Source organism: Oryctolagus cuniculus, chromosome 4 (assembly GCF_964237555.1).
Source record: "Oryctolagus cuniculus chromosome 4, mOryCun1.1, whole genome shotgun sequence".
Lineage (NCBI taxonomy): Eukaryota > Metazoa > Chordata > Mammalia > Lagomorpha > Leporidae > Oryctolagus > Oryctolagus cuniculus.
The window spans coordinates 79,406,800-79,431,571 of NC_091435.1; the positions used below are offsets into that span (position 1 = coordinate 79,406,800).

The window sequence follows — 24,772 nt, forward strand, 5'->3', positions numbered from 1 at the left end:
GCCTCCTCCAAGGGAGGCAAAGAAAGCCATGAGTGATTGCCAAGTGCACAGAGTTGGGAAGGTTAGAAGGCTTTTTGAGGAGAGGTGAGCTGGGCCTGGAGGGATCTCAGGAGACAGTAGTGGGAGCACAGGGAGACTTGCATGGGCAGTGTTTTGTCCTACTTCTGTGTATTCCTTCTTAGCTATCTGCTGCTTTGCCTTTTTGGCTGATCTGTTAACACCTGAGCTACCTGGGAAAGCAGATTTTTTTCAGATTTTGCCACTGATTTCATTTCCTAGTGGAGTTTCATCAGAGACTGTAGCTATCAGAATATATCAACTCTTTATCTTATGCTTGTTGTAAACTTTCTGAAACTTCCTTAAAGTCTGGCTCATTGAGAATGCACAGGGTTCCTTCCCTGTTTCTACTTACTTTCTCCAGAGAGTTCTTGAAACTTCCGCGTTGTGAATTCATTCTCTTTCTCTTGCCAGCAGTAGGCTCAGAGTACTATTTGTAAAGACCCATTCTGTAGGCTGTAGCCTGTGTTGAAAGTGCTGTTAGTTTGAAGAATACTCTGAGAGGGTCTTTCTGTGTACCCTCTGATTGTACTCAGCCCCCTAAAGCCAGCAGCAGGTGATATCATGGTTTCTGGCAGCAGAGCTGTCCCAAGAGGGCAGTTGGGTAGGGCTTCCGGTGACTTCCCAGTTCCTCTTACAAACACCCTGTACCCACAGCTGAAGGCCCTCTCCCCTTTCATGCACAGGCACAGTCTGTCCCTTTGCCTTCCTGTCCCCTCCCCCAGCTAGGCTGGATTTTTTGCAGCTGAAGGAGTTCAATTTTGAACCAACTGGACAAGCTGCCAACAAAAAGAAAGGTATTTGGAAACTACTGATTGAGAAAGCTAATAAATAAGCTACTCTTTGCCTTTAACAAAATTTTGTTTCTTACTTGAAATAGTGGAAAGATCAGTAATGTAGGTGTGTGAAGAGTTGGATTTTTGCCAGGGCTGGTGCAGGAAGGTGGGGGGAGAACAGGAGGAAGGTAGGCCTAGGTTCAGAAAAGCTTCCATCCCAAGGAGCCTCAGCGTCCCAGACTTTTTTTTTTTTTTTTAAGGTTCTATTTTATTTACTTGAGAGGTAGAATTACAGACAGGGAGAGGCAGAGGGAAAGGTCTTCCATCTGCTGGTTCATTCCCCAAATGGCCATGATGGCTGGAGCTGGGCTGATCTGAAGCCAGGAGCCAGGAGCTTCTTCCAGGTCTCCCTCATGGGTGTTCTTCCAGGTCTCCCTCATGGGTGCAGGTGCCCATGCACTTGGGCCATCTTCTACTGCTTTCCTAGGGCACAGCAGAGAGCTGGATTGGAAGAGGAGCAGCCAGGACTTGAACTGGTACCCATATGGTATGCCGGCACTGCAGGCAGAGGCTTAGCCCACTATGCCAGAGCAACAGCCCCTCATCCCCGACTCTTTAAGACAGCATATAAGTCATGGTCCTGGGGCTTAACCCACAGTAAATTAACATTTAAACAAAATTCTTGTAGCCCACAAAACCTGTTAAAGGGAACAGTAATTTCTTTCTTTCTTTTTTTTTTTTTTAAGACTTTATTTATTTATTTGAGAGGTAGAGTTACAGAGAGAGAGAGAAAGAGAGAGAGAGAGAGAAAGAAAGGTCTTCCATCTGTCGGTTCTCTCCCCAAATGGCGATAATGGCCAGAGCTGGACCAATCTGAAGTTAGGAGCTAGGATCTTCATCCAGGTCTCCCACATGAGTGGTAGAGGCCCAAGCACTGGGCCATCTGCTACTGCTTTCCGAGGCTATTAGCAGGGAGAGAAGCAGCCAGTACAGGAACTGGGGCCTGTATGGGATACCGGCAATGTAGACTGACACTTAGCCTACTACACCAGAGCACTGCCCAGGAATAGTGATTTCTTTCTGGCACCCATATATCTTCTGCCATCTTCTTGGGCTGATTCCTTCCTTCCTCCTCCTCTGATTCATTCATAACCTAAAAACTATGAAGACTTGTGAAACTGTTGCTTTTCATTACTGTAAGCAAATACCTGAGACAGGCTAACTTTATGAAGGAAAGACTTTTTTTGGCTCCTGGTTCTGGAGGATCACAGCTGAATGTCAAACAGGTGCCATTGGTTCTGGCCTCTGATGGTGCTGTTCTTGCTGACAACTACATGTAGCAAAAGCATTATACAGCAAGATACAATTGAATTCAGTTTCTACTCTCCTAGTCCCATTAACTTAAGACTTTGGAGTTTAAATTCCTGTAGGAGTTTGAGAACCAAATTATATTCAAACCATTTCAAACAATTAAATTGCCACACGTGATGCCTGCATCCCATATGTGAGTGCTGGTTGACTGTCAGTTACTTTGCTTCAGATCCAGTTTCTTGCTAATGTACCTGGAAGGCAGCAAATGATGGCTGGGGTCCTTGGGCCCCTGGAAGCCCCAGATGGAGTTCAGGATCAGCCCAACCCCAACCTTTGTGGCCATTTGAGGAGTGAAGCAGTTCCTGTTCCTTCCTGTTCCTATCTCTGTTCCTTCCTCTCCCTCTCTCTCTCTGACTTTGCCTTTTATATAAATAAGTCTTTTAAAAATGTAACATTAAGGGGCCGGTACCATGGCACAATAGGTTAATCCTCTGCCTGCGGTGCCGGCATTCCCTATAGGCGCCAGTTCTAGTCCCAGCTGCTCCTCTTCCAATCCAGCTCTCTGCTATGGCCTAGGAAAGCAGTAGAAGATGGCCCAAGTCCTTGGGCCCCTGCACCGGCATGGGAGACCTGGAAGAGGCTCCTGGCTCCTGGCTTCAGATTGGTGCAGCTCTGGCTGTTGCAGCCATCTGGGGAGTGAACCAGCATGTCGAAGATCTTTCCCTCTGCCTCTCTTTCTCTGTCTGTAATTCTACCTCTCAAATAAATAAAATAAAATCTTAAAAAAATTTAATATTAAAACAATACTTTTTATATTACCACCAAAGAAAGAGAGATACTCAAGAATAAAGCTAACAAAATATATACTCATGTAATATCCATCAGTATATGATGAAAATGATGACTAAAGAAATCAAAGAAGACCTAAATACATTTCATGTTCATGGATCAGAAGGCTCACTATTGGTAAGGTATCAGTTCTTCCCGACTTGATCTACAGGTTCAACACAATCCCAGTCTCAGTTCCTGCAGATTGTTTTGTGGATGTTGACAAAATGATTCTAAAGTTTCTATGGAAAGGCAGAAGGCCCAGTATGTAGGGAAAAACTAACTTTTCTTCTGATTTCTCACAACTCCCAATTACCTCCAGAGCTTTGCTGCTGGTTCCAGATGTGTGGAGGCTTTCCCCCACCAAGCAGTTCTGAGTGTCCTGTAATCCAATTCAGTTCTCACCCTGGCTGCCTGGAATGAGCACAGACCTCTCAGTGTAAGGACTGAGTGCCGCAGTACTGCCCTGCAGGTGCCGGTCACAGGCCAGGTGTGAACCGGATCTCACAGCCCCCTCCTCCATGTGCTAGAATGGGTCACAGAACCCCAGGAAACAGGTTTACTCTAAGGGATATTAGGGAGGATACAGGTGAATGGGCAGATGAGCCGTTTGCAGGGTGAGATCTGGAAGGGGCCTGGGAACAGGAGCTTCCGTTCCCATGGAGTCAGAGCTCAGCGCCCTCTTCACGTGTGGACATGTTCACTCGCCTGGACGTGTACAGAGTTAGGAACTCACTCTCCAGCTCCTCCCTTCTCCTTAGAGGATGGGGTGGGACTGAAAGTCCCAAGCTTCTAGTCATGAGTTGAACTTTGCTGTAACCAGCCCATCCAGGAGCCTAGCGTTACCTCAAAACAGAGGTTGTATCTGTCACCCAGGAAATTCAGTGCCTACCACTCAGGAAATCAGTAAGGCCTAAAGAGCTGTGTCAGAACTGGATCAAAGACCAAACACTAGAATAAAAGATTCTTCTAGCATCTATATTTACAAAGGTTTTAGGAGCTCTGTGTCAAGAACTAAGAACGTATTTTCTGTTTATGTATATGTGTCTGTGTGTGTGTATATATATATATATATATATATTAGAGATTTATTTATTTATTTGAAGGAGCTACAGATAGGCAAAGGCAGAGAGAGAGAAAGAGGTCCTCTTGTAGCTCACAAAACCTGTTAAAGGGAACAGTAATTTCTTTTTTTAACAAATTTTTATTTATTTGAGAGGTAGAGTTACAGAGAGAGGGAGAGACAGAGAAAAAGGTCTTCCATATGCTGATTTACTCCCCAAATGGCTGCAATGACTGGAGCTGTGCCGATCCAAAGCCAGGAGCCTGGAGCTTTCTCCAGGTCTCCTACGCGGGTGCAGGGCCCCAAGGATCTGGGTCATCTTCCATTGCTTTCCCAGGCCATAGCAGGGAGCTGGACTAGAAGAGGGACAGCCGGGACTAGAACCAGTGCCCATATGTGATGCTGGTGCTGCAGGTAGAGGATTAACCTGCTCCATGGTGCGGCCCCTGTGTTAAGTCTGGAAGCCAGTACTCTGAGTCCTTTCTTGTCTTTATTCAGTATTGTGTTGGCCATGCCTGGTGTGAAATTATAAGAAGTATATACAAGGGCTGGCAAATTATTAGCAAAAGAATAGACAAATGAGATAAATGGAATAGACCAGAAATATATATACTTATAGTCAACCCATCTTTGGCAAAGGAGCACACATAACACAATAGAGAAAGGATAGCCGTTTCAACAAATGATGCTGGAACAACCGGACATACACATGCAAGAAAATAATGAATCTCTAGACAGGATCTTACACACTTCATAAAAATGAACTCAAAACTGATCACAGTCATAAGTGTAAAGCTCAACATTATGAAACATATAAAAGATAACAGAGAAAACTGAGGTGACCTTGGGTTTGGCATTAACTCCTGGCTTGGGCCTGGCCCAGCCCTTGTAAGCATTTGAGGAGTGAACCAGTGAATGGAAACATTTCTCTTTTTCTGTCTCTTTCTCTCTCTCTCTTTCTCCCCCTCCTTCCCTCTCCCTCTCTCGTTACCTCTCAAGTAGATTAAATAAATAATTTTTTAGAAAAGATAGGAACAACACCCCCCAAATCCTCATATATGATAAAGGAGCTTATATCCAAAATATACAAAGAACTCTTAAAACTCAAAAATAAGATAGCAAACAACCCAATTAACAAATGGGCAAAAGATCCATATAGGTACCTCACCAAAGATCTACAGGTGGAAAATAAGTATGTGGAAAGATGTTCAGCATTGTATGTCACTAGGGAATGGTTAAATCAAACTGAATTACTGCTGGAATGGCAAAATGAAAAACTTGACAGTACTAAATGCTGATGAGGATTTGGGACACTTAGAACTCCCATTCATTGCTGGTAAAAATGCAAAAGGATAGGACCATTTTATTGTATTTATTTGAAAGAATGACAGAGAAAGAGAGAGATCTTACATCTGCTAATTTACTCCCCAAATACCCACAATGGCTGGGCCTGGGCCAGGCAGGGCCCCAGTGCAGGGCCCCAAACAGTTGGCCATCTTCCACTGCCTTTCCAGGTGCATTAGTGGGGAGATCAATCGAAAGTGGAGCAGCTGGGACTTGAACCAGCCTTCCAATATGTGATACTGTGTTGCAAGTGATGGCTTAACACACTGCACCACACCACCAGCCCCTGGTACCAGCACTATAAAAGTGTGTTTTGCTGTCTCACAAAGCTAAGCATAGGCTAACTTTGGAATCCAGCAACAGTGTTCCTGGGTATAGGGGGGTGCTTAAGAAGTTCATGGAAAATGGAATTAGAAGATGTATATTTAATTTTTTTCATTACATTTTAAAACCCATCCATACTTTTTTCAAAATATGTATTTCCATCAAGTTTTTGAAGATCCTTTGTATTTACCCAAATGAATAAAAAGCTTTTTGTTCACACAAAAACCTACACATGAATGTTTCTATCAGCTTTATTATAATTTCAAAAAACTGGAAGAAACTAAGAAACCTATCCTTCAAAAGGTGAATATATTAACAAGCTGCTAACCCGTCTGGCAGGTTATTATTCAGGAATAAAGAGAAATGAGCCATCAAGCCACAAAAGACATGGATAGATGAAATGCATACTACTTAGTGAAAGAAGCTTTAGAATGAAAGACTACATACGATGTGTTGCCAATTATATGACATTCTAGAAAAGGCAAAACTGTATAGACAGTAAAAGTAAAAAGATTCACGGTTGCCAGGGGCTTGGGAGGGGGAGGGGAAAGTATCTGGAGCATGGGATTTTTCGGACAGTGGAACTCTTCTGTGTGTGACTGTATTAGATCTATGTGATTGCCTGCAACAGAAGGAGGGAACCAGTGTGAACTCTGGACTTCAGTTAATAATAATAGTCTATCAGTATTAGCACACTAGTGCAAGATGTTAGTAAAGGGAACTGAGTGGGGGGTGCATTTGGCATTCTCTGCTTAATTTTCTGTAAACCTAAAAGTGCTCTGAAAAATAAAATTTTAAAAAGTCATCACCAAAACAAAGACAAAGATCAGATGAGGACATTAGAGCCCCAGCCAGAATGGAGCCAGGGTTCAGGAATCTGACTCATGCTTCAAACTGCACATACACAATTTTGCGCCCTTTAGATAAAGTAAGAGATAGACCAGGTCTTCCGACCTTGCATCCACCAGTCCCTGCCAGCTAAGCCACTACTCCCGAGACAAGGATGGCCTGAAACAATATATTCTAATCTGCAAAAGTTTACATAAAGAATCTCTCGAAGAATAAGAAGCTAACGCAGTGTGGGAACTCAATAGATGGGAAATGGAGTAGGAATGAGAGCATTCACAGTATACCTTTTTATGTATTGTTTTTTCTTGTTTTATTTGCAAGCCTGAGTTACAGAAAGATCTTCCATCTGCTGGTTCACTCCCCAACTGGCCGCATTAGCTGGGGCTTGGCCAGGCGGAAACCAGGAACCAGCAGCTTTATCCAGGTATCCCATGTGGGTGCAAGGGCCCAAGTGCTTGGGCCATCTTTCATTGCTTAGGTGCATTAGCAGGATTGGAAGTGGAACAGCCAGTTCTTGAACTGGTGCCCACGTAGGATGCTAGCTTTGCAGGCAGAGGCTTAACCCATTGTGCCGACCCATTTTTTTCTTTTTGAACCATATAAATATATTATGCATTCACATTTTAAATAATAAAAAATATTTATTAACACCTATCCTGTAAGCAAGAAAAAGAAGGTAACTTTTTTTTTTTTTTTATTTGACAGAGGTAGACAGTGAGAGAGAGAGAGAGGAGAGAGAGAGGTCTTCCTTCTGTTGGATCACTTCCCTAATGGCCGCTATGGCCAGCACGCTGCACCAATCTGAAGCCAGGAGCCAGGTGCTTCCTCCTGGTCTCCCATGCGGGTACAGGAGCCCAGGCACCTAGGCCATCCTCCACTGCCTTCCCGGGCCACAGCAGAGAGAAGGTAACTTTTATTAATCTGCCATGGTAAATTTTCATCAGCAAAAATTGCAAGTAAAGGGGGAGCCTGAGCATTTTCTCTGGGATTTTGTAGTTTCTTCCTGCCCTTATTTTAGATTCCACAGTTTTCCCAGAAGCTTCAAGAGATTCTTTTAGATTTTTGACTATTTGGGGCCAGCGCTGTGGCACAGCAGGTTAAAGCCCTGGCCTGAAGCGTCGGCATCCCATATGGGCGCCGGTTCTAGTCCCGGCTGCTACTCTTCCAATCCAGCTCTCTGCTATGGCCTGGGAAAGCAGTAGAAGATGACCCAAGTCCTTGGGCTCCTGCACCTAAGTGGGAGACCCGGAAGAAGCTCCTGGCTTTGGATCAGCGCAGCCTCGGCTGTTGCGGCCATCTGGTCTTCCAGCAGATGGAAGACCTCTCTCTCTGTCTCTACCTCTTTCTGTAACTCTGTCTTTCAAATAAATACAAAATTAAAAAAAAGATTTTTGACTATTTTACACAATTCATCTTAACTGTGGTGGTAGGATATGAAAGAGGCATGAAGTAGATTATGAACAGTTCAAAGGTTAGAGTGGTTTTTCATTAGTAAGTAATTTTATAATTTGGAGACTACCTATGCTTGTGTCTTTGTATTTTTCTGGCGATTGATAACAGAAACGTTTTTCTCATTGTTCTAAATTTATTCCAATGTTTCTTTCTTACATGATCCAGGGAGCTGTACATTGATTCTTATGGGATACTTTACTATCTGAAAAATAGGGCCATTTGCACCGTCTGTGTGTTGCTTTAGCGCTGTTCAAAAATCTTCATTCTGTTATAACCCTTGGGACATATGAATCCTTCACATACGCTCATCAGTAGTGAGGCCACCCAAACAGTGATTTCAGAGACAGGAATGAGGTATCAACAAAGGGCAAAGCTGGGGAAAATATATTCTCAAGTAGTTTGTCAATCCGCAGGTAGTTTTTTAAGATTTTCCAGCAAATTTTGATCCAGTCACCTAAGTGAGAATCACTGAGATTCTTACTGTTCCAGTGACTGGGGATTTTATATCTGCATACAGAAAAATGTTTTGATAAGATCAGTGCTTGGAAATATTTTTCCTTGTCTTGTTATGAGGATAAATGAGAAAATGCTATATAGTCAGAAGTATCTGCCTTCTAACAATTCCATGTCCTAAAAGATGACGTGGATGACAGGTGACCAAAAGGAGAGAAAATGTGAGTATGCAAATGGGCACCACGATAAATTGAGAGTTTTAAACAAAGTGGGTTTACTGGTCTGAACTGGACTCACAAGTCTGTCCTTAGTCCAATTTAACCTGACAGAAAATATATATAAAAGTGTTGGTCTGAGGTCTCTCACTGTCTGGTTTCTTATTGTTCATGGCTTGTGTATTGGAGGAAAGATCTTTTTCATTAAAGCCCCTGGACTTAAGACATACTCTTAGCCTTGTTCCTGGTTTTTTGTCATGTTTTGTGTTCAGAATAATTTCTTGAGTCACTGTAGGTAACTTTGGGTCAGTAAATGTAGCTCTTCCATAGGGGGCAGCTGCAGAGATGAGTGCGGGTCCCTGGACACAGGACTTGAGCCCGTATCTGTGCTGAGGTTACCCGCAGTAGCGTTAGTTCAGATCACGGTAGTGATCTGGGAGAAAAGGCAGTACCCAGACTAAGTGGCCACAGTGTTTCCCTAAGGCTGACACTTGGTTTAAGAGCAAAGGCTTTGGGAATCCCACTTTTAGATCTAGCTGGAAATACATAATGTATTTCCCAGGTATTGGTACTATATAGATATGAATTTAAAGTTTATCTTTTTCAGGCCAAGAGTGCTAAGTACTCTTTGCAAATGCTAAAAATGGTTGCAGGATTTATCTTCTGGTATATGACTTTGTGCTTGAGGCACACTTAAATTTGGACCCGCATGAGTCAGCGTTCCTGTGTGTTGCTAATGTTGTTTGAAGATTCAGTGAGTTTGTTTCTTTCAGATTAAAAACTGCCTCTTAGTGTGATAGTGAGGGATTTATTAAAATACGAAGCACTTTAGTTTTTCTTTGGTATCTAAGTTCACACTGGGGAGGTTTAGGATGGATGTAGTGTTTTTTAAGTTGATAAATTTGATTTGGCATTCACAGTAATGTGTAAATTAGATTATTTTCACTCGCTTCCTAACTTTATTCTGAGTTTAGAGATGTTTATTATGAGTTGACACCTCTTGAATTGATAAGCTTTTATCACGCTGGCTCTTATTGCATGTGTTCCATTAAAGATCAACCTTGAAACAATGATACTAATTAGGCTGAAGCCAACCTAGAAGTAATTTGCATATGGTGCATTAGAAAAAAATTAAATCTTCTGATACAGCAGTAGAAATGCTGGCCTGGAAGTCAGAATAGCTGGGCCCATCTGCCAGTGACAACTTTGTGACCTTAGATAGTTGCCTTTGCCTTCTTAGCCTCATCTTCCTGTTCTGCAAGAGGAAGGCTTTAGACTACATAAACCCCAGGGCCACTTCAGCACCAACATCCTCAGAGTCTCTGATTCTAGAATTGTTTGGAATAGCTACTTCAAAGCAGAAGTAATCAGCTTGCTTTTATTTCTTGTCTTCTATGTTTTCACTGACTTGTTAATATCTTTTAAAGAAATTACATATTTGCTAAAGCTCAAGAGAAGTTTTTGATTTATTTAGTATCATAATATCTGGGCTAAGCTATAGTACTCTGTACTTATTCATTATTAAAGAATTGAAGAGGGGCTCGCACTGTGGCTCGCAAGTGAAACTGCTGCCTGCAGTGCCAGCATCCCATATGGCGCTCGTTTGAGTCCTGGCTGCTCCGCTGCTGATCCAGCTCCCTGCCCATGATCCTGGGAAAGCAGTGGAAGGTGGTCCAAATGCTTGGGCTCCTGCGCCCACATGGGAGACCCAGAGGAAGCTCCTGACTCCTGGCATCAGATCAGCCCAGCTCCGGCTATTGCAGCCATGTGGAGAATGAACCAGCAGCTGGAAGATTCTCTCTCTCTCTCTTTCTCTGTCTCTCTCTTTCCCTCTCTCCCTCTCTTCCTAATTCCCTTTCAAATAAATAAATATTTTAAAAAATTTTGAAGGAAGATTATATAAAGAAGAAAATAAAAGTGATCTCCAGATTTCCTCTGAGATACATACAAGGGTACTTTAAATTGTCTGTGGAAAAATGGAATTAAAAAATAAATTTATTTTGGTACAAAAACATTTTTAAATCCATGCGTGAGTATGTATTTATATATACACATGTATTACATGTATCTGTATCATATCCATTTGATTATTTTGTCTTCTTTAAAAAGATTTTATTTAGTTATTTGAAAGGCAGAGTTACAGTGTGGGAGGAGAGAGAGAAAGAGAGCTTCCATCTGCTGGTTCACTCCTCAAATGACTACAATGGCCGAGGCTGGGCCAGGCTGAAACCAGGAGCCTAGAACTCAATCCAGGTCTCCCACGTGAGTGGCAGGGGCCCAAGTGCTTGAACCATGTCACTGCCTTCCCAGGTGTGTTAGCAGAGAGCTGGATCAGAAGTGCAGCAGCCAGGATTTGAACCACTGCCCACATTGGATGCCGGCACTGCAGGCAGCTTAAGTTGCTGCGCTATAACACCTGCTCCTACTTTGCGTCATTTTTATACTTAGCATTGATGGTATTTCTGAATTATTATAGGTATTTTAATAGTTTTTCCCTAATTCATTTACGACTATTATGTGAAGCCTCTGTTCACTTTCATTCTCACCTTTTAAAAATAGTCCTTAGCTCTGTTAGTTTTCTAAGTAATATGTGGATACCCTAGCATCTTCCAAAGGTGGATAGTGATGATTTGCAAATTTTTACCTGAACTTTCCTCTGAACCATCCTCTGCCAACACCTCCCTTTCCTCCTTACCTCTCTTCCCAGGCTCTGCGCCATCCTAACTCTGGTTGTCTCCTCACCCGTGTTTCGTCTGCCTCCTCTCCACTGACTCCCTTCAGACCTGCTGTTCTTTAACAAAGCAACAACAAAAGAAAACAAAAAAGCCTCTTGATGTATGTTATCTTCTAATTTTTTTAAAAAAATTTATTAATCAAGAGTTAGAGTTCCAGACAGAGAAAAGGGAGAGACAGAGAGAGGTCTCCCATCCTCTGATTCACTCCCTAAATGGCTGCAGCAGCCAGAGCTGGGCCGATCCAAAGCCAGAAGCCAGGAGCTTCTTCTAGTTCTTCCACGCAGGTGCAAGAGCCCAAGCAATTGGGCCATCTTCTGCTTTCCCAGGCCATAGCAGAAAGCTGGATAGGAAGTGGGCAGCCAGGACATGCACCAGCGCCCACATGTGATGCTGGCACCACCAGTAGAGGCTTAACCTACTATGCCACAGCATTGGCCCCTCTTTTCTAATTTTTTGCAAGGGTGGACTGTGTTTATTGTCCCCTCTCCATTTTCCTCTATTTTCTTAGTCTGCCCCCATAACTCTGACACACCGGGATCTTTCTGCTTACCAAATTCTGCAGTCTTTCTCACATTTACATGTCCTTTGTTCCTCATCTCACATACCGTTCTCTTTTCCAAATAGCTCTTTGTTTTATTTCAGAAGGATAATGTCTATTTTAGAAAACTTAGAAGCAAAAATAATAAGTCGACACTAGTAGTTTAATGTATTGATTCTTCTTGACCAGCTCTCATCCCTTCATTCTCATGAAACCATTCTCTCTCCTTTTGTTTTCTTCTTTGTCTTCCTATTCCTTGGTGCATTTGATAAACTTTCTTCTTCCATCTGTCCTTTGAATAGTGGCATTCTCCAGTCTTCTTTCCCTTTGCTTTATAGTCTTGTAACCCTGCCCCTTCTCCTTGGTTGGTTTCACAGTGGCCTTTTAAACAAGTTAATACCTATGCATGCATACATATACACAGTGAGGTATGCACACGGTGTATTTCAGAGCTTACAAAAGTCGATATGTAATTTTCAGGAAAAAAAGTTGTTCTTTTCCCATTTCTCCTCCTCAGACTCAACCACTGGCATATCCGTCTAGAGACATTATGTGCATGTGGTAGCAAGTTTGTATTTATGTATTTACTTATGCAGTTATTCTTTTTAAATATTGTTCACAAATGGTAGTATACCCTTTTTACTGATTTTCATCTTTTTTTCACCACACCATATGTCAGAGGTCATTTCATATCAACACTTATAGGTGTAATCCATTCTTTTTTATTTTTTTAAAGATTTATTTATTTATTTGAAAGGCAGAGTTACAGAAAGAAAGGGAGAAAGAGAGAGAGAGATCTTCTGTCTACTGATTCATTCCCCAAATGACCACAGTGCTGGAGCTGTGCCAATCCAAAGCTAGGAGCCAGAAGCTTCTTTCGGATTTCCTACATGGGTGAGGGGGCCTAAGCACTTGGGCTATTCTGCGCTGCTTTCCCAGGCTCATTAGCAGGGAACTTGATTGGAAGCGGAGCAGCTGGAACTAGAGCTGGCACCCATGTGAGATGCCAGCATTCTAAGCAGCAGCTTTACCTGCTTCGCCACGATGCTGGCCCTGAGTCCATTCTTCTTGGTGGCTGCATGGCCTTTGTTTTTCATTTGTATTATTTACAGAGTAGACAGTATTGGAAGCCTTCCCTACCTCCTCCCTCTTGGAGACTGTTAAGTGCTACTCCGCTTGCCTGCAGTTCTCTGCTGCCTTATTAACTTGTTGTCTTCGAGAGCCAGGTTAAACCTTCCTAAAGAAAACCTCCCTTGACCTCTTTTTTAATCCAGACAGAGCTGTGCATGCCTCTCCAGTGAGCTCCCCTAGACACATACCCATCCCATCAGTCATTACTTTGATGGGAAGTGTTGATTTAGTATCTTCCTTCTTAATTAGCAAGTGAACAGTTTGCATTGGTGTGGACTTTGTTTTCTGGCCTGGGTCTAGTGTACACAGTACTGGGTTCATAAGTACTTAAGGAATATTTATTGAATGGAAGAATATGTTTATGAACAACCCTTTCTTTATTGAGTAGAATTAAACTTTTTCCAAGTTCAACTCAATTTGGCATATGTTTGTTGAATTCCTATTGTGTGCACTATTTCATGCAAATACTAAACTTTAGTTTTCTGCCTTTGAGAATGAATAGAATCTGAGAGTAGGCATTTAGCCTATTAGTTAATGCATCTATATTCTATATCAGAGTTTCTGGGTTTGATTCCTGGATCTGGCTCCTGACTCCAGCTTCCTACTCCTGTAGACCCTGGGAGGCAAGGGAATGGCTCAAGTAGTTGGATTTTTGCCACCCATGTGGGAGATCAGAGCATTCCTTGTCTCAGCGTTGGCAATGGCCCCCTTGTGGGCATTTAGGATGTGAACCCGTGGGTGGGAGCTCTCTCTGTCTCCATCTCTCCTCCCCCTACCCTCTGTGTGTGTGTGTGTGTGTGTGTATGTATGTATGTGTGTCTTTCACAGAAAGAAAGACTAGCATCTAGTTAAGAAGACAATTAAGAAGATAAGTATATTAGGGGATTTGGCAACACTGAGGGCAGTGCATCAGATGAGTGATACAGACAACAACCCCAGGGAGAAAGTAGGGCGTGTATGTGTGCTTATAGTATACTGTTCGGAAAGGGTACTTGAAAAGGTTTGTGGCAAGGTGGATGCTTTGTCTATTGATGAAGTCGCCTGTTGGGATGCCCGCATCCCACATCAGGGCACCTGGGTTCAGTTCTCGTCTCTGGCTCCCAATTCCAGCTTTCTTCTTCCACTCCCCCTTCATATTTTCATCTTTGATGCCAATCCTGGGAGGCAGCAGTGATGGTTCAAGTAGTTGGATTCCTGCCACCCATGTGGGAAATCTAGAGTGTTCCATTTTCCACAGACTTTTTCAAGTCCCCTCATATGTATGTGCAAATAAATGTTATTTCATTTAATCTCGATAACTTTTTTTACAGTAGAAGAAGTTATAGTTAAATAAGTGGTGTAAAATCATATAGCTTATAAGTAAAGACATGAACCCAGGACTGGCTGACTTTAGAAATGTGCACTCAAGTGTTCCAGAAGCAATGGAGAAAGTTATAAAATGATAGTGCAAATTTAGAAAAAATAGAATGCCCAATTGTAGGACACTAATTAAATTGTGAGGTAGCCCCACAATGAAAAGTTATACAGTCATTATAGATTCTGTGGTTGAAGAATACTTATTGTCTTGCAGAAGTATTTATGATAGTATGTAAAGTACTAAACAGTAGTATATAAAAGTATCATTCCATTTCTTAAAAATGTACACACACACACATAAGCACCAGAAAGAAGTACATGAAAAAGCCCTAGTTCTCAGAGTTGTGGTATTTATGGCTTATATGAATTTCTTCTGTGTATAATCTGTATTTTACAAATTCTCTACAATGGACATGAACTTTTATAATCAGAAAAAATGGGTCATTTTAAAAATAAAGGACTACAGCAAATAATCAAGCCTAACTTATGTAAAGTCTTAGAGTTGTTAAAGTTGGAACATTACATGTTGACCTTGCCTGCCTCTGGAGTATAACTGCTCTGGGCAGCCAGCCAGCTGATGGTTCCTGCTTTAAGACCTTCTCATTGCAGTAAGCCACTCCACTTCTGCCTTCTATACAGTCAGTTCTGCTGCCCAATAACAGTGCAAAGGGGATTTTCTCGTTGTGCTGTTTTAAGAACTTTTCATGGATAATACTCATGTGTCTTGTAGAAGTTTTCATTGTGTAAAAGATTTTTTTTCTAAGATAAGGACCAAATTTAGTGTTCATACCTGGCAGAAAAAAATGTAATATTCCTGCCTGAACTTTATGTTCTACTTCCTGAATACCTTAGAAGAAGTTGATGAATGTAGATATTTAACAGGAACTGAAAGGGAGTAGGAAAGCATGGGTTGTTACATGTGTCTGTTAGTTTTCAGAGAAATATTCTGCTCACCATCTGTTTTCCCTCTGGGTGGGCTGTTTCTTTAGCATAGCATGCATTTAGCACACTCTAGTGGACAGTAGCTTTTTAGTTGTCAGGTTGTTTTTTTCCAAAATTGTGGCAAATTATTCATACTTTTTTTTTAAAGATGTATTTATTTATTTGAAAGGCGTAGTTATAGACAGAGAGAAAGCTTCCACGTGCTGCTGTAGTCAGTGCTGAGCCAGGCTGAAGCTAAGAGCCAGGAGCTTCTTCCCTTTCTCTCATGTGAGTGCAAGGGCCCAAATACTTGGGCCATCTTCTCCTGCTTTCCCAGGCACATTAGCAGGGAACTAGATTGGAAGTGGAGCAACCGGAACCCCAACCAGCACCCATATGGGATGCTGTGGTCAGACAGTGGCTTAACCTGCCATGCCTTAACACTGGCCCCAAATTAATCATACTTATGGGATACTTCAGTCGTATGCTTACTAGGTAGTGAAGGTTTTCCATGTTTATTTGACGTAAGTGACCCCAGTGAACACAAATAACTTGGTTCGCCACTGGTGGTCATGTGTCTTTATGTGTTTTCTTTAGCAGGAGAGAGGCTTTACATGACTTTGAAGACATTTCCTCAGTGGTGTTCACCTTCGGTGAAATGAAACCAACATAGAGGAGCACTTGTAGTCTTCCTCTGCCTCATATTTCTTGGGTCAAATGATATATTTTTGTTTCTGTTTTAGGACTTGAGAATTTTTATGTACTGCTTTGTAGAAATTTTGAATGCATAAACATTGTCATAGCTAATCCTGATGAATTGTTTTGGAAATAGATATCCACTAAGAAAAATGTCAGCTTTTATTTTTGTTTTTACAGAGTGATGGTGAGGATTTTAATTACATCATTGCATTTTTCCTTGGAACAGCAGCCTGCCTTTACCAGGTAGGTGTTCTCCCATTTGTAAAAACACTTCTTTATTGTTTCAGGTATCAATTTTAATAATTACTTGTACATTTAAAAGATGTATATATTTGTTTGAAAAGCAGAGTGACACACAGAAAGAGAGGGAGAAACAGAAAGACAGAGATCGTCCATCTACTGTTCATTCCCCAAGTGCCCACAACAGGCTGAAGGCAGGAGCCCAGAACTCCATCTGAGTCTCCCATATGGGTGGCAGGGGCCCAGGCACGTTAGCCATCATCTGCTTCTTGGGTGCATTAGTTGGGAGCTACATTGGGACCAGAGTAGCTGGGACTCCAGCCATCAGACCAGTATGGGACGCAGACACCCAAACACCACCTTAATTCGCTGTACCACAGCACTTGCCCTGCTTGTACTTTTTAAATAAGAAGAATAATGTCTGAGTTCTTTGCCTTTCTTGTAACATGAGCCTCTGTTAACTTTGTGGCCTACATCTCCATTTTGAGTAGACATAGATCTCAGGGAACTTGATGTTAGCCTTTTTATTGTTGTTGTTGCAGTTTTTTAAAATATTTATTTATTTATAAGGCAGAGAGAGAGAGAGGAGATTGGGGAGGGGAGAGGAAGGGAGAGGGAGGAGAGAGGAAGAGAGGAGAAAAAGAGAAAATATTGATCTTCTATCCACTGATTGACTCCCCAAATGGCCATGGTAGCCAGGACTGGGCCAGGACAAGGCCAGGAGCCAGGAACTTCCTCTGGGTCTCCCACATGGGTGGTGGGAACTTCAGTACTGCTGTTTCCCAGGTGCACCAGCAGGGAGCTGTACCGAAAGTACAGCTTTGGGCATCACAGATGGTGACTTAACCTGTCCCAGTGTTAACCTTCTCTCTCTGCCTGGGCTTCAGTGGGGGGACACCACCTGCCTTATGGCAATAAGGCTACTTCTAGATTTTCTGCATGACCAATTATCCATCTTCTAGGCTCTAGGCTAGTGGTTTTGTACCTTGGGGGAAAGTCTTTGAATACAATATTTTAGGGTGCTTAATCCAGCAGAGATTGGACTCAAGAAACTTCACTGGGAGATGATTCTGTTACTATGGGCAGAGAGTACTGAGGGCCTAAAGTATGGTAATGGCAGTGAGGGGAAAAAATAGCACTTGAGAAAGAAGCCTCATGAGGATGGAAGACAGGAGATGCGAGACTTACGGAGGAGAGAATTTTGTGCTTGGATGACATAGAGACTAGTACTCACATTTCCAAGGCCAGAGAGGTTTTGTCATTTTAGGTTTTACATTTACGCTCATGATCCATTTTGAGTTAATTTTTATATAATATGAGAGATTTAGTTCTCTTAGGGTTTTTTTGTTTGTTTTTTTGCCTACAAATGGCACTATTTGTTGAAATGGCTATTTTTTCCTCCATTTAATTGCTTTCACACCTTTGCCAAAAATCTGAATGGGCATATTTATATGGTACTGTTCAGTGATTCTGTATTCTGTTCCATTGATTGAATGTCTATCCCTTCACAAGAACCACAGTCTTTTTTTTATTTGAAAGACAGAGTTACAGAGAGAGGTAGAGACAGAGAGAGAGGTCTTCCATCTGCTGGTTCACTCCCCAGATATCCACAACAGCCAGAGCTGAGCCAATCTGAAGCCAGGAGCCAGGAGCTTATTCCCAGTCTCCCACGTGGGTGTAGGGGCCCAAGGACTTGGTCCATCATTTGATGCTCTTCCCAAGCATGTTAGCAGGGAGCTGGATCAGAAGAGGAGCAGCCGGGATTCGAACCAGCACCCATATGGGATGCCGGTGCTGCAGGCTGGGGCTGTAACCCACTGCAGCACAGCGCCAGCCTCCCACAATCTTAATTACTGTAGCTTTGTATTAAGTCCTAAATTCAATATCCTTAGTAGTTATGGGGCTGTCCAAATTATGTGTGTCATATTGGGTGAATTATGAAAGCTGTGGTTTCTGAGGGAGTGATCTGTTTCAATCTGTTGACACATTTATGTGTGTAGAGTTGGTTGTAGTGTTCTCTCACCACCCTTTTGATGTCTACACAGTCTGTAGTGATACCCTGCTTCCTTTATGATACAGGTCATTTTTTTTTCTGTTGTCAGTCTTACTTGTTAAAATTTCATTGATCTTTTTCAGAGAACCAGTTCTTGGTTTCATAGATTTTTTTCCTATTGTTTTTAATTTTATTGATTTTCTGATCTTATTGAGAGAAGGGTATTGAATTGTGGATTTTTCTGTTTCTCATTTCAGTTCTACTTTTGCTACACATATTTTTCAGCTAAGTTGTTGGTTCCTACTCATTTAGGATTGCTGTGACATCTTGGTGGATTGACCCATTTGTCATTGTATAATGTCCCTCTCTGTCTCTGGTTATTTTCTTTGCTTTGAAATGTTTTTCTACTTATTTGATATTAATATATCATGCTTTATTTTGATTAACGCATTGTGATATATCTTATTCCATTCTCTTACTTTTGACTTGCTGTAGCATTTAAAGTGAGTGATGACATTTACAGTGTCTGTGTGTGTGTGTGTGTGTGTGTGTGTTAGCAGAGTTAGTTCACGGTTTTAGCCTGCTCTGCCCATATCTGTGTTTTGATTGCTGTTTTCAGGCCAATGACATTTGAAATAATTATGGATGTTAGGGTTTACCTTTTGTTTTTCTGTTTTTTTCCTGTCTTTCCATGTGTGGATTACTTAAACATTTTGCTTAGAATTCTATTTCAACTTGCTTGTCATGTCTTTGAGAGCATCTCTATAGCTTTTTAGGTGGTTACCTATCAGTCTCCTTGTGTCATCATTTATCAGTTCTCATGAAAGGCAGACACTTTACCTCCATAGATGTCATTTTGCCTTCACCTATTCACAATTGCCTTAAATATTTCATCTACACATATTTTAAAGCCACATCAGACAATCTTATAGCAATTTTTGCTTCAACCATTTGACAAAATTGAGAAAATTCAAAAGGAAAAGGAAAGGCTATCACACCTAACCATATTTTTGCTTGCCATGTCCTTTCATTCTCAGTGTTCCAAGGGTTCTTCATTTTATTGTTTCCTTAGTGTCTAGAGGGCTTCCTTTAGCTATTCTATGGTAGTCAGCTTTTTATGACTGCAACAAAATACTGAAGACAAGCTGCTTAGGAGGGGAGGAGGTTCACTTTGGCTCATGGTATTGGAGATTTCACAGGCCAAAATCAGGTGTCCCTATTGGTTTGGCATCTGGTGATGGCATTCTTGCTGGTGCTGTCCCCAGGTATCACATGGCTAGAGAGAACACGTATCTGGCTGTGTCTGTCCTTATGTAGTCACCGCGATTCAGTCATGGAGACCCTGCCCAACAACCTGGTCCAATAGGATCACTTCAGAGGCCCCACTTCTAAACACCATAATTGGATCAAGTTTCCACACTCTTTGGACCATTAGCGTAAGACTGTACGGGCCATGTCCTACACATGGACCTTTCTGCGACACCCAAACTAATGTCCAAACCATAACGCATCTGTTGGCAGCAAATTCTCTCAGCCTTCTCTTGTCTGAGAATGTTTTTTATTGTCCCTTTTGTTCCTAAAGGCTGTTCTTGTTGGATATCAGATTCTGGCTTGATAGCTCTTTTCTTTCAGCACTCAAGAGATCTTCCACTTGTTTCTGACCTCTGCAGGTTCTGATGGGAAGTCCACTGTCTTGTTGCTGGGGAGAAATCCATTGCCTTGTTGCTGATGGACGGAGATAGATGTCCGCACCAGACATGATCTCTACTGACATCACTGAGGGAGGGAGTGGGCGGGGCGGGTTCCCATCCAGTGAGAAGGAAAATCCTGCCTCCCTGCTTGCCCGTTCTGAAGCCACGTGAGGCGGGGTGTGGGATGCCTCTTTTCAGTGTCCTGGTCCCACACTCGCTATTGATGATGTGGTTGTGGATAGGATGATGTTAGGCTGGGGTATGGTTGTTGATTAAAGGTTTCTGCCTTGCTGAGGTTCACCTTTGTTGATCTTTTGAGTTTTTTCCTTTTTAGGGGAGCAGGGGAGTTCTGCATCCCTTGCATTTCTAGTTGCCAGTTTCCTCAGCTCCACATCAGGATGTATGAGGCACAGAGGAAGCCTGGAGAAGTCAGCACTGTGATGTTCCTTGGGTCTCCGGGTCCGCTTGTCCGCCTCCTCTCTCCACCACGCAGTCTTCTGTGCTCATTCTATGTCACATCCAGGGTGTTCGATTAGACACAGCAGGAAGAATAAGGAAAATGTGTCCTCTGTCTCTACAGAAACAGAAAGTGGGGACATCATAAGATTTTACCTCCAAATACTAAGAACACAGATATCTGTCTGTATAACTTGAAGTATCACATTCAAGACATTTAACATTGATGCAGCTATTATTTAATATAGAAGTCATATTCACAACATTACTTCTGTTGTCTGCAAAGTGCTCTTTACTGCTAGTTTCCCCTGATCTAGGAGTATGCAGTTTGGTTGAGGTGTATCTTTTCTCTGTACTACAGTCTCCCAGCTGTTTTGTTGTCATTTTGTTTTGATCTTTCACTACTGGGAATCTTTCAGGACTTCTGCATGTCCCTTACCGCATGACCCACAGTCTGGTTTTGCCTTGATCATGATTAGATCCAGGTTAAAGGTTTTGTTAACAATACTGTGTAGTGGAGTATGTGTGTGCCCCCTTACATCGCTCAGAAAACATGCAGGAACCTGGTTTGATCATTTGGTTAAAGTGATGTCTCTCAGATCTCCCCAGTGCAGTTATATAATTCTTTGTAATTAATAAGTAATCTTTGGGGTAAGACTGTTAATTTTAAAAAAACTTTCAAAACCATGAATTAAATATCAATTTTTTAATATCAGAAAAGCTAGTTCTTTTTAAAAAAAGATTTATTTGAGAGGCAGAGTTAGAGACAGAGAGAGGGCAAGACACAGAGAGAGGTCTTCTATCCACTGGTTTACTCCTCAAATGGCCGCAACAGCTGGAGCTGGGCCAATCCCAAGCCAGGAGCCAGGAGCCAGGAGCCAGGAGCTTCCTCTGGGCCTCCCATGTGGGTGCAGGGGCCCAAGCAATTGAGCCATTTTCTACAGCTTTCTCAGGCCATTAGTAGAGAGCTAGATTGGAAGTGGAGCAGCCAGAACTTGAATCAGCGCCCATTTGAGATGCCAGCACCACAGGCAGAGACTTAACCTACTATTCCACAGCACCAGCCCCTGCTAGCTCCTCTTTACAGTAGAATTCCAATTAATAAATGGATGGAAATGCAAAATCAGCACAGTAATAATTATTATAGTCAAAAGGACATCAATCGATACTAAAATTACTGGGCAAAAATATAGTGAGGTGTTTGCCTAAATCTCATCCTCCCTGTCCCTCCCCTACATTTACCAGATGCTCATAGTCACAGAGGGAATAATGGTGACTTCACAGGGCAGACATGGCCTTACCAAGTGATCAAGGTGAATGGCACTAGTAATGAGACGCATTCCCTGTCACCTTGGTGGTACTCCTCAGAAAACACCGGACACACCCAATTGAGGGACATTCTACAATATAACTAATATTTTTCAAGACTGTCAATGTTGTGGAAAAAAAAAAAAAAACTGAGGGACTGTTACAGATTGGATGAGACTTGACCACCAAATGCAAGTATCCTGGATTGGATTCTGGATCAGAAAAGAGACCCGTATGAGACAGCTGGCAAAATGCAAAGGAAGCTTGGGTCAGTGGTCATTTCCGGTGATCTCACTACAGTTACGTAAGAGGATCACACCAAGGGGAACACGGTGAAGAGAATGCAGGAACTCTACTGTTTTTTATTTTTTTCTGAGTCAAAATTTCAAAGGAAAAGTTACTCTTTGGTTTTTTATTTTTCAGCCCTCTTCAGCGAAAGTCATTCAGATAAAATCTTATGGTTCATTTTGCTCGGGTAGCAGTCTTCTTTTTAAATAAGTGAAGTCCTCATTTGTGTAAGAACTAAACGCACTTAACAGAACACTAGCATCGTTGCCTTCATGAAGCCTGGATACAATTTGACACTGACTGGTGCCGCCTTCTTAGGACTCTGATCGCAGTGAGCCCTCCGTTACCAGGCTGTGACTCTGAGACACGCTCTAAAAAAGCTCCATCTCTCATCACGGAGCACTCGTCGTGTCCCGAGTCCTGTCCTGAGCACTGGAGATAAATGAGTGAAGCAGTAAAAATGTCATCCTGAATGAAACTTAGACCTCCTTGGAAGGCTCTGCAGGACAGCGGCATGGGCGCGTCGTCCCCGTGTGTGTGGGTGTGTTGTGGAGAAAACGCAGGCAGCGAGGGTGCATGCCAGGGAGCCTCGACCAGCCCATCTCGCTCACTCTCCTCCTTGCTTTGTCTTTCCCATGACGTGGCTGTTTAGATGCTGTATTTAAAGTCCGTTTATAATCCGCCCCGCTGGAACGTAAGCTGTGTGCGCGTGAGGGCTTTGTTCTCGCAGCAGCTGGTTGAGGGCTTCCATCCGCCTCCACTGGATTCTCCCTCAGAAGCTCCCTCGGGCTTTGCTCACCGCGTTCCTTGCACCCCGTGGGGACCAGTACGGTTTTGTTGATGTCATTGACATGCAGCCTGAGGTTCTGTGAGTTGCGTTGTCCTGAGCAGCCTGGGTGAGCCTCGGTCAGGTGCGCGTGACTTTCTCAGACCCGGCAACGCTGCTTAGTCAGGCGCCTGTGCCCTCAGCAGTTGCCCAGCCTTTTGCAAGGGAGTCACCCCTTGTGCCTCCATTTAAAATGGGATGCAAAGTGCTTTCCTTCTGAAAAGGTGGACGCCGTGCAAGGAAGGATCTCGTTCCCTTTCCAGCCGTGTAGCTGGATGTCTTAGATATGGTCTGTTACCACCGGATGAAAAATACCCTTCCTCCCTTGTCAGAGTTTTCCTCTCTGGCTGGTTCTACTTTTCTGTTAGAAACAGCTGTCTGTTTTCCTGTAGCCTAATCACCTCTCCTTCTTCTGTTCGAACAGTGTTATCTACTTGTGTACTACACCAGCTGGCGGAACGTCAAGTCGTTTCTGACTTTCGGGTTGATCTGTCTGTGCAACATGTATCTGTATGAACTGCGCAACCTCTGGCAGCTTTTCTTTCACGTGACGGTGGGAGCATTTGTTACCCTGCAGATCTGGCTCAGGCAAGCCCAGGGCAAGGCTCCGGACTACGACGTCTGAGCGCTGCCTTCAGACCTGCTGCCTTGGCTCCCGGGGAGAGGAGCAAGCACCTCCCGCCTGCCACTGTGACGGAGAAGCTGTTCACTGCGAAGGAGACGCCCTGCTCCGTTTCTCGCCTACTCTCCACTTCTTCAGTTTAGCATGGCATGCTGTGAGCGTGCAAGACCTGCCGGGAAAGCTCCCCCGGCCCCCGAGGATCCCTGGCCGTGAGGCGGAGGCCTGTCTCTGCAGACGGGAACAGGAAGCACAGTCAGATGCCACCTGAATCCTTGCTGAAGCATTCATGCAAAAACAAACAAACAAAAAAACAAAACACGGGTGTGGAACCTGCCCTGAGGACTGAGCCCGCGTGCCACAACCTGAGTTTGCCTTTGTGAGGCATTAGTACAGACTGAGTAGAAAGACGCTGCAGAAATTGGGACGTTTATGTTTTCAACAGATGACTCTGCTAAATATCAGATTATTTGCACACATAACGGTACCAAGAGCTTGTAAAGTCCAGGATGGTATGGAATCGGCTCTTTTACTTTTATATTTTTGCTTGAATCTTGTCTAAGAGGAGGCTGTGGTGAGCTCATCCCTGCAACATCACAAATATTGCAAATACAGTGACATGTTTCCTTCTAGACCATGCTTGTCATTTCTTTTGAAGGCACTTAAAAAATTGGACTCACTAGACTAGAGCCATTGTTCCCCGAACTTTAGTCATTTAAGTACTGCATACACTTTTACGTAATCGGTTAAATTTTAAAGTATTTTAAAAGAAACAAGTCATATTCCAAGTTGAAAATCAGTAACCAGTATCAGTTTGTCATAAATAAAAGGTAAACACAAATAAGATTAACATAAAAAATGATCCAAGTCTAGCTAGATGCTGGTGCCTCTGCAGGCTCTGAATCTAAGAGGCCTGCTGTTCGTGGCAATGAGTACGATGCTGCCCGGCACCAAGCCGAGACTCTCCCGTGGCTTAAGCAAAGGCTGAAAGAACACTGTGAGGGAACGGCTTTGTCACTGTGATTCAGTGTTATTTAATTCCGTGCTGTGGCCACCTAGGACCCTCTTGTGGACCTCCAGGCACTGGGTCCTGCCTGGAAGAAGCACTGGCCTGGCCTGAGAAAATCGGAAGGAGACCTTCCTAGCACCTCCTGCTCATGGCCTTGGGGAGCTAAGCAGCCAGAAGCTGGAAGAACTCACTTGCTTTCGATACCGTCGTAAAAGATTGTTCAAGCAATTAAGAATTAATGTAGGAAGCGCAGTTAGATTCACTGGCGAAATCTGGACCTCTCCTGGTTT

At 43.0% G+C, this 24,772-nt stretch overlaps 1 protein-coding gene across 4 annotated transcripts in view; it reads left to right on the forward strand.

The window, feature by feature from the left end:
* SEC22A (SEC22 homolog A, vesicle trafficking protein) overlaps positions 1-24,111 on the forward strand; it is a 59,770-nt gene extending 35,659 nt beyond the window's left edge. For 2 of the 4 annotated variants that reach the window (XM_051818989.2, XM_002716617.5), the window contains exons 6-7: positions 16,230-16,295; positions 23,279-24,111. In XM_051818989.2, the coding sequence (XP_051674949.1) occupies positions 16,230-16,295; positions 23,279-23,479 (267 nt within the window). In that variant the 3' untranslated portion in view covers positions 23,480-24,111. Of the gene's footprint in view, positions 1-16,229; positions 16,296-19,955 lie in introns of all 4 variants that reach the window. The other 2 variants (XM_070072209.1, XM_017347052.3) reach the window with 2 other exon arrangements.
* The last annotated feature ends 661 nt before the right edge of the window (positions 24,112-24,772 follow it).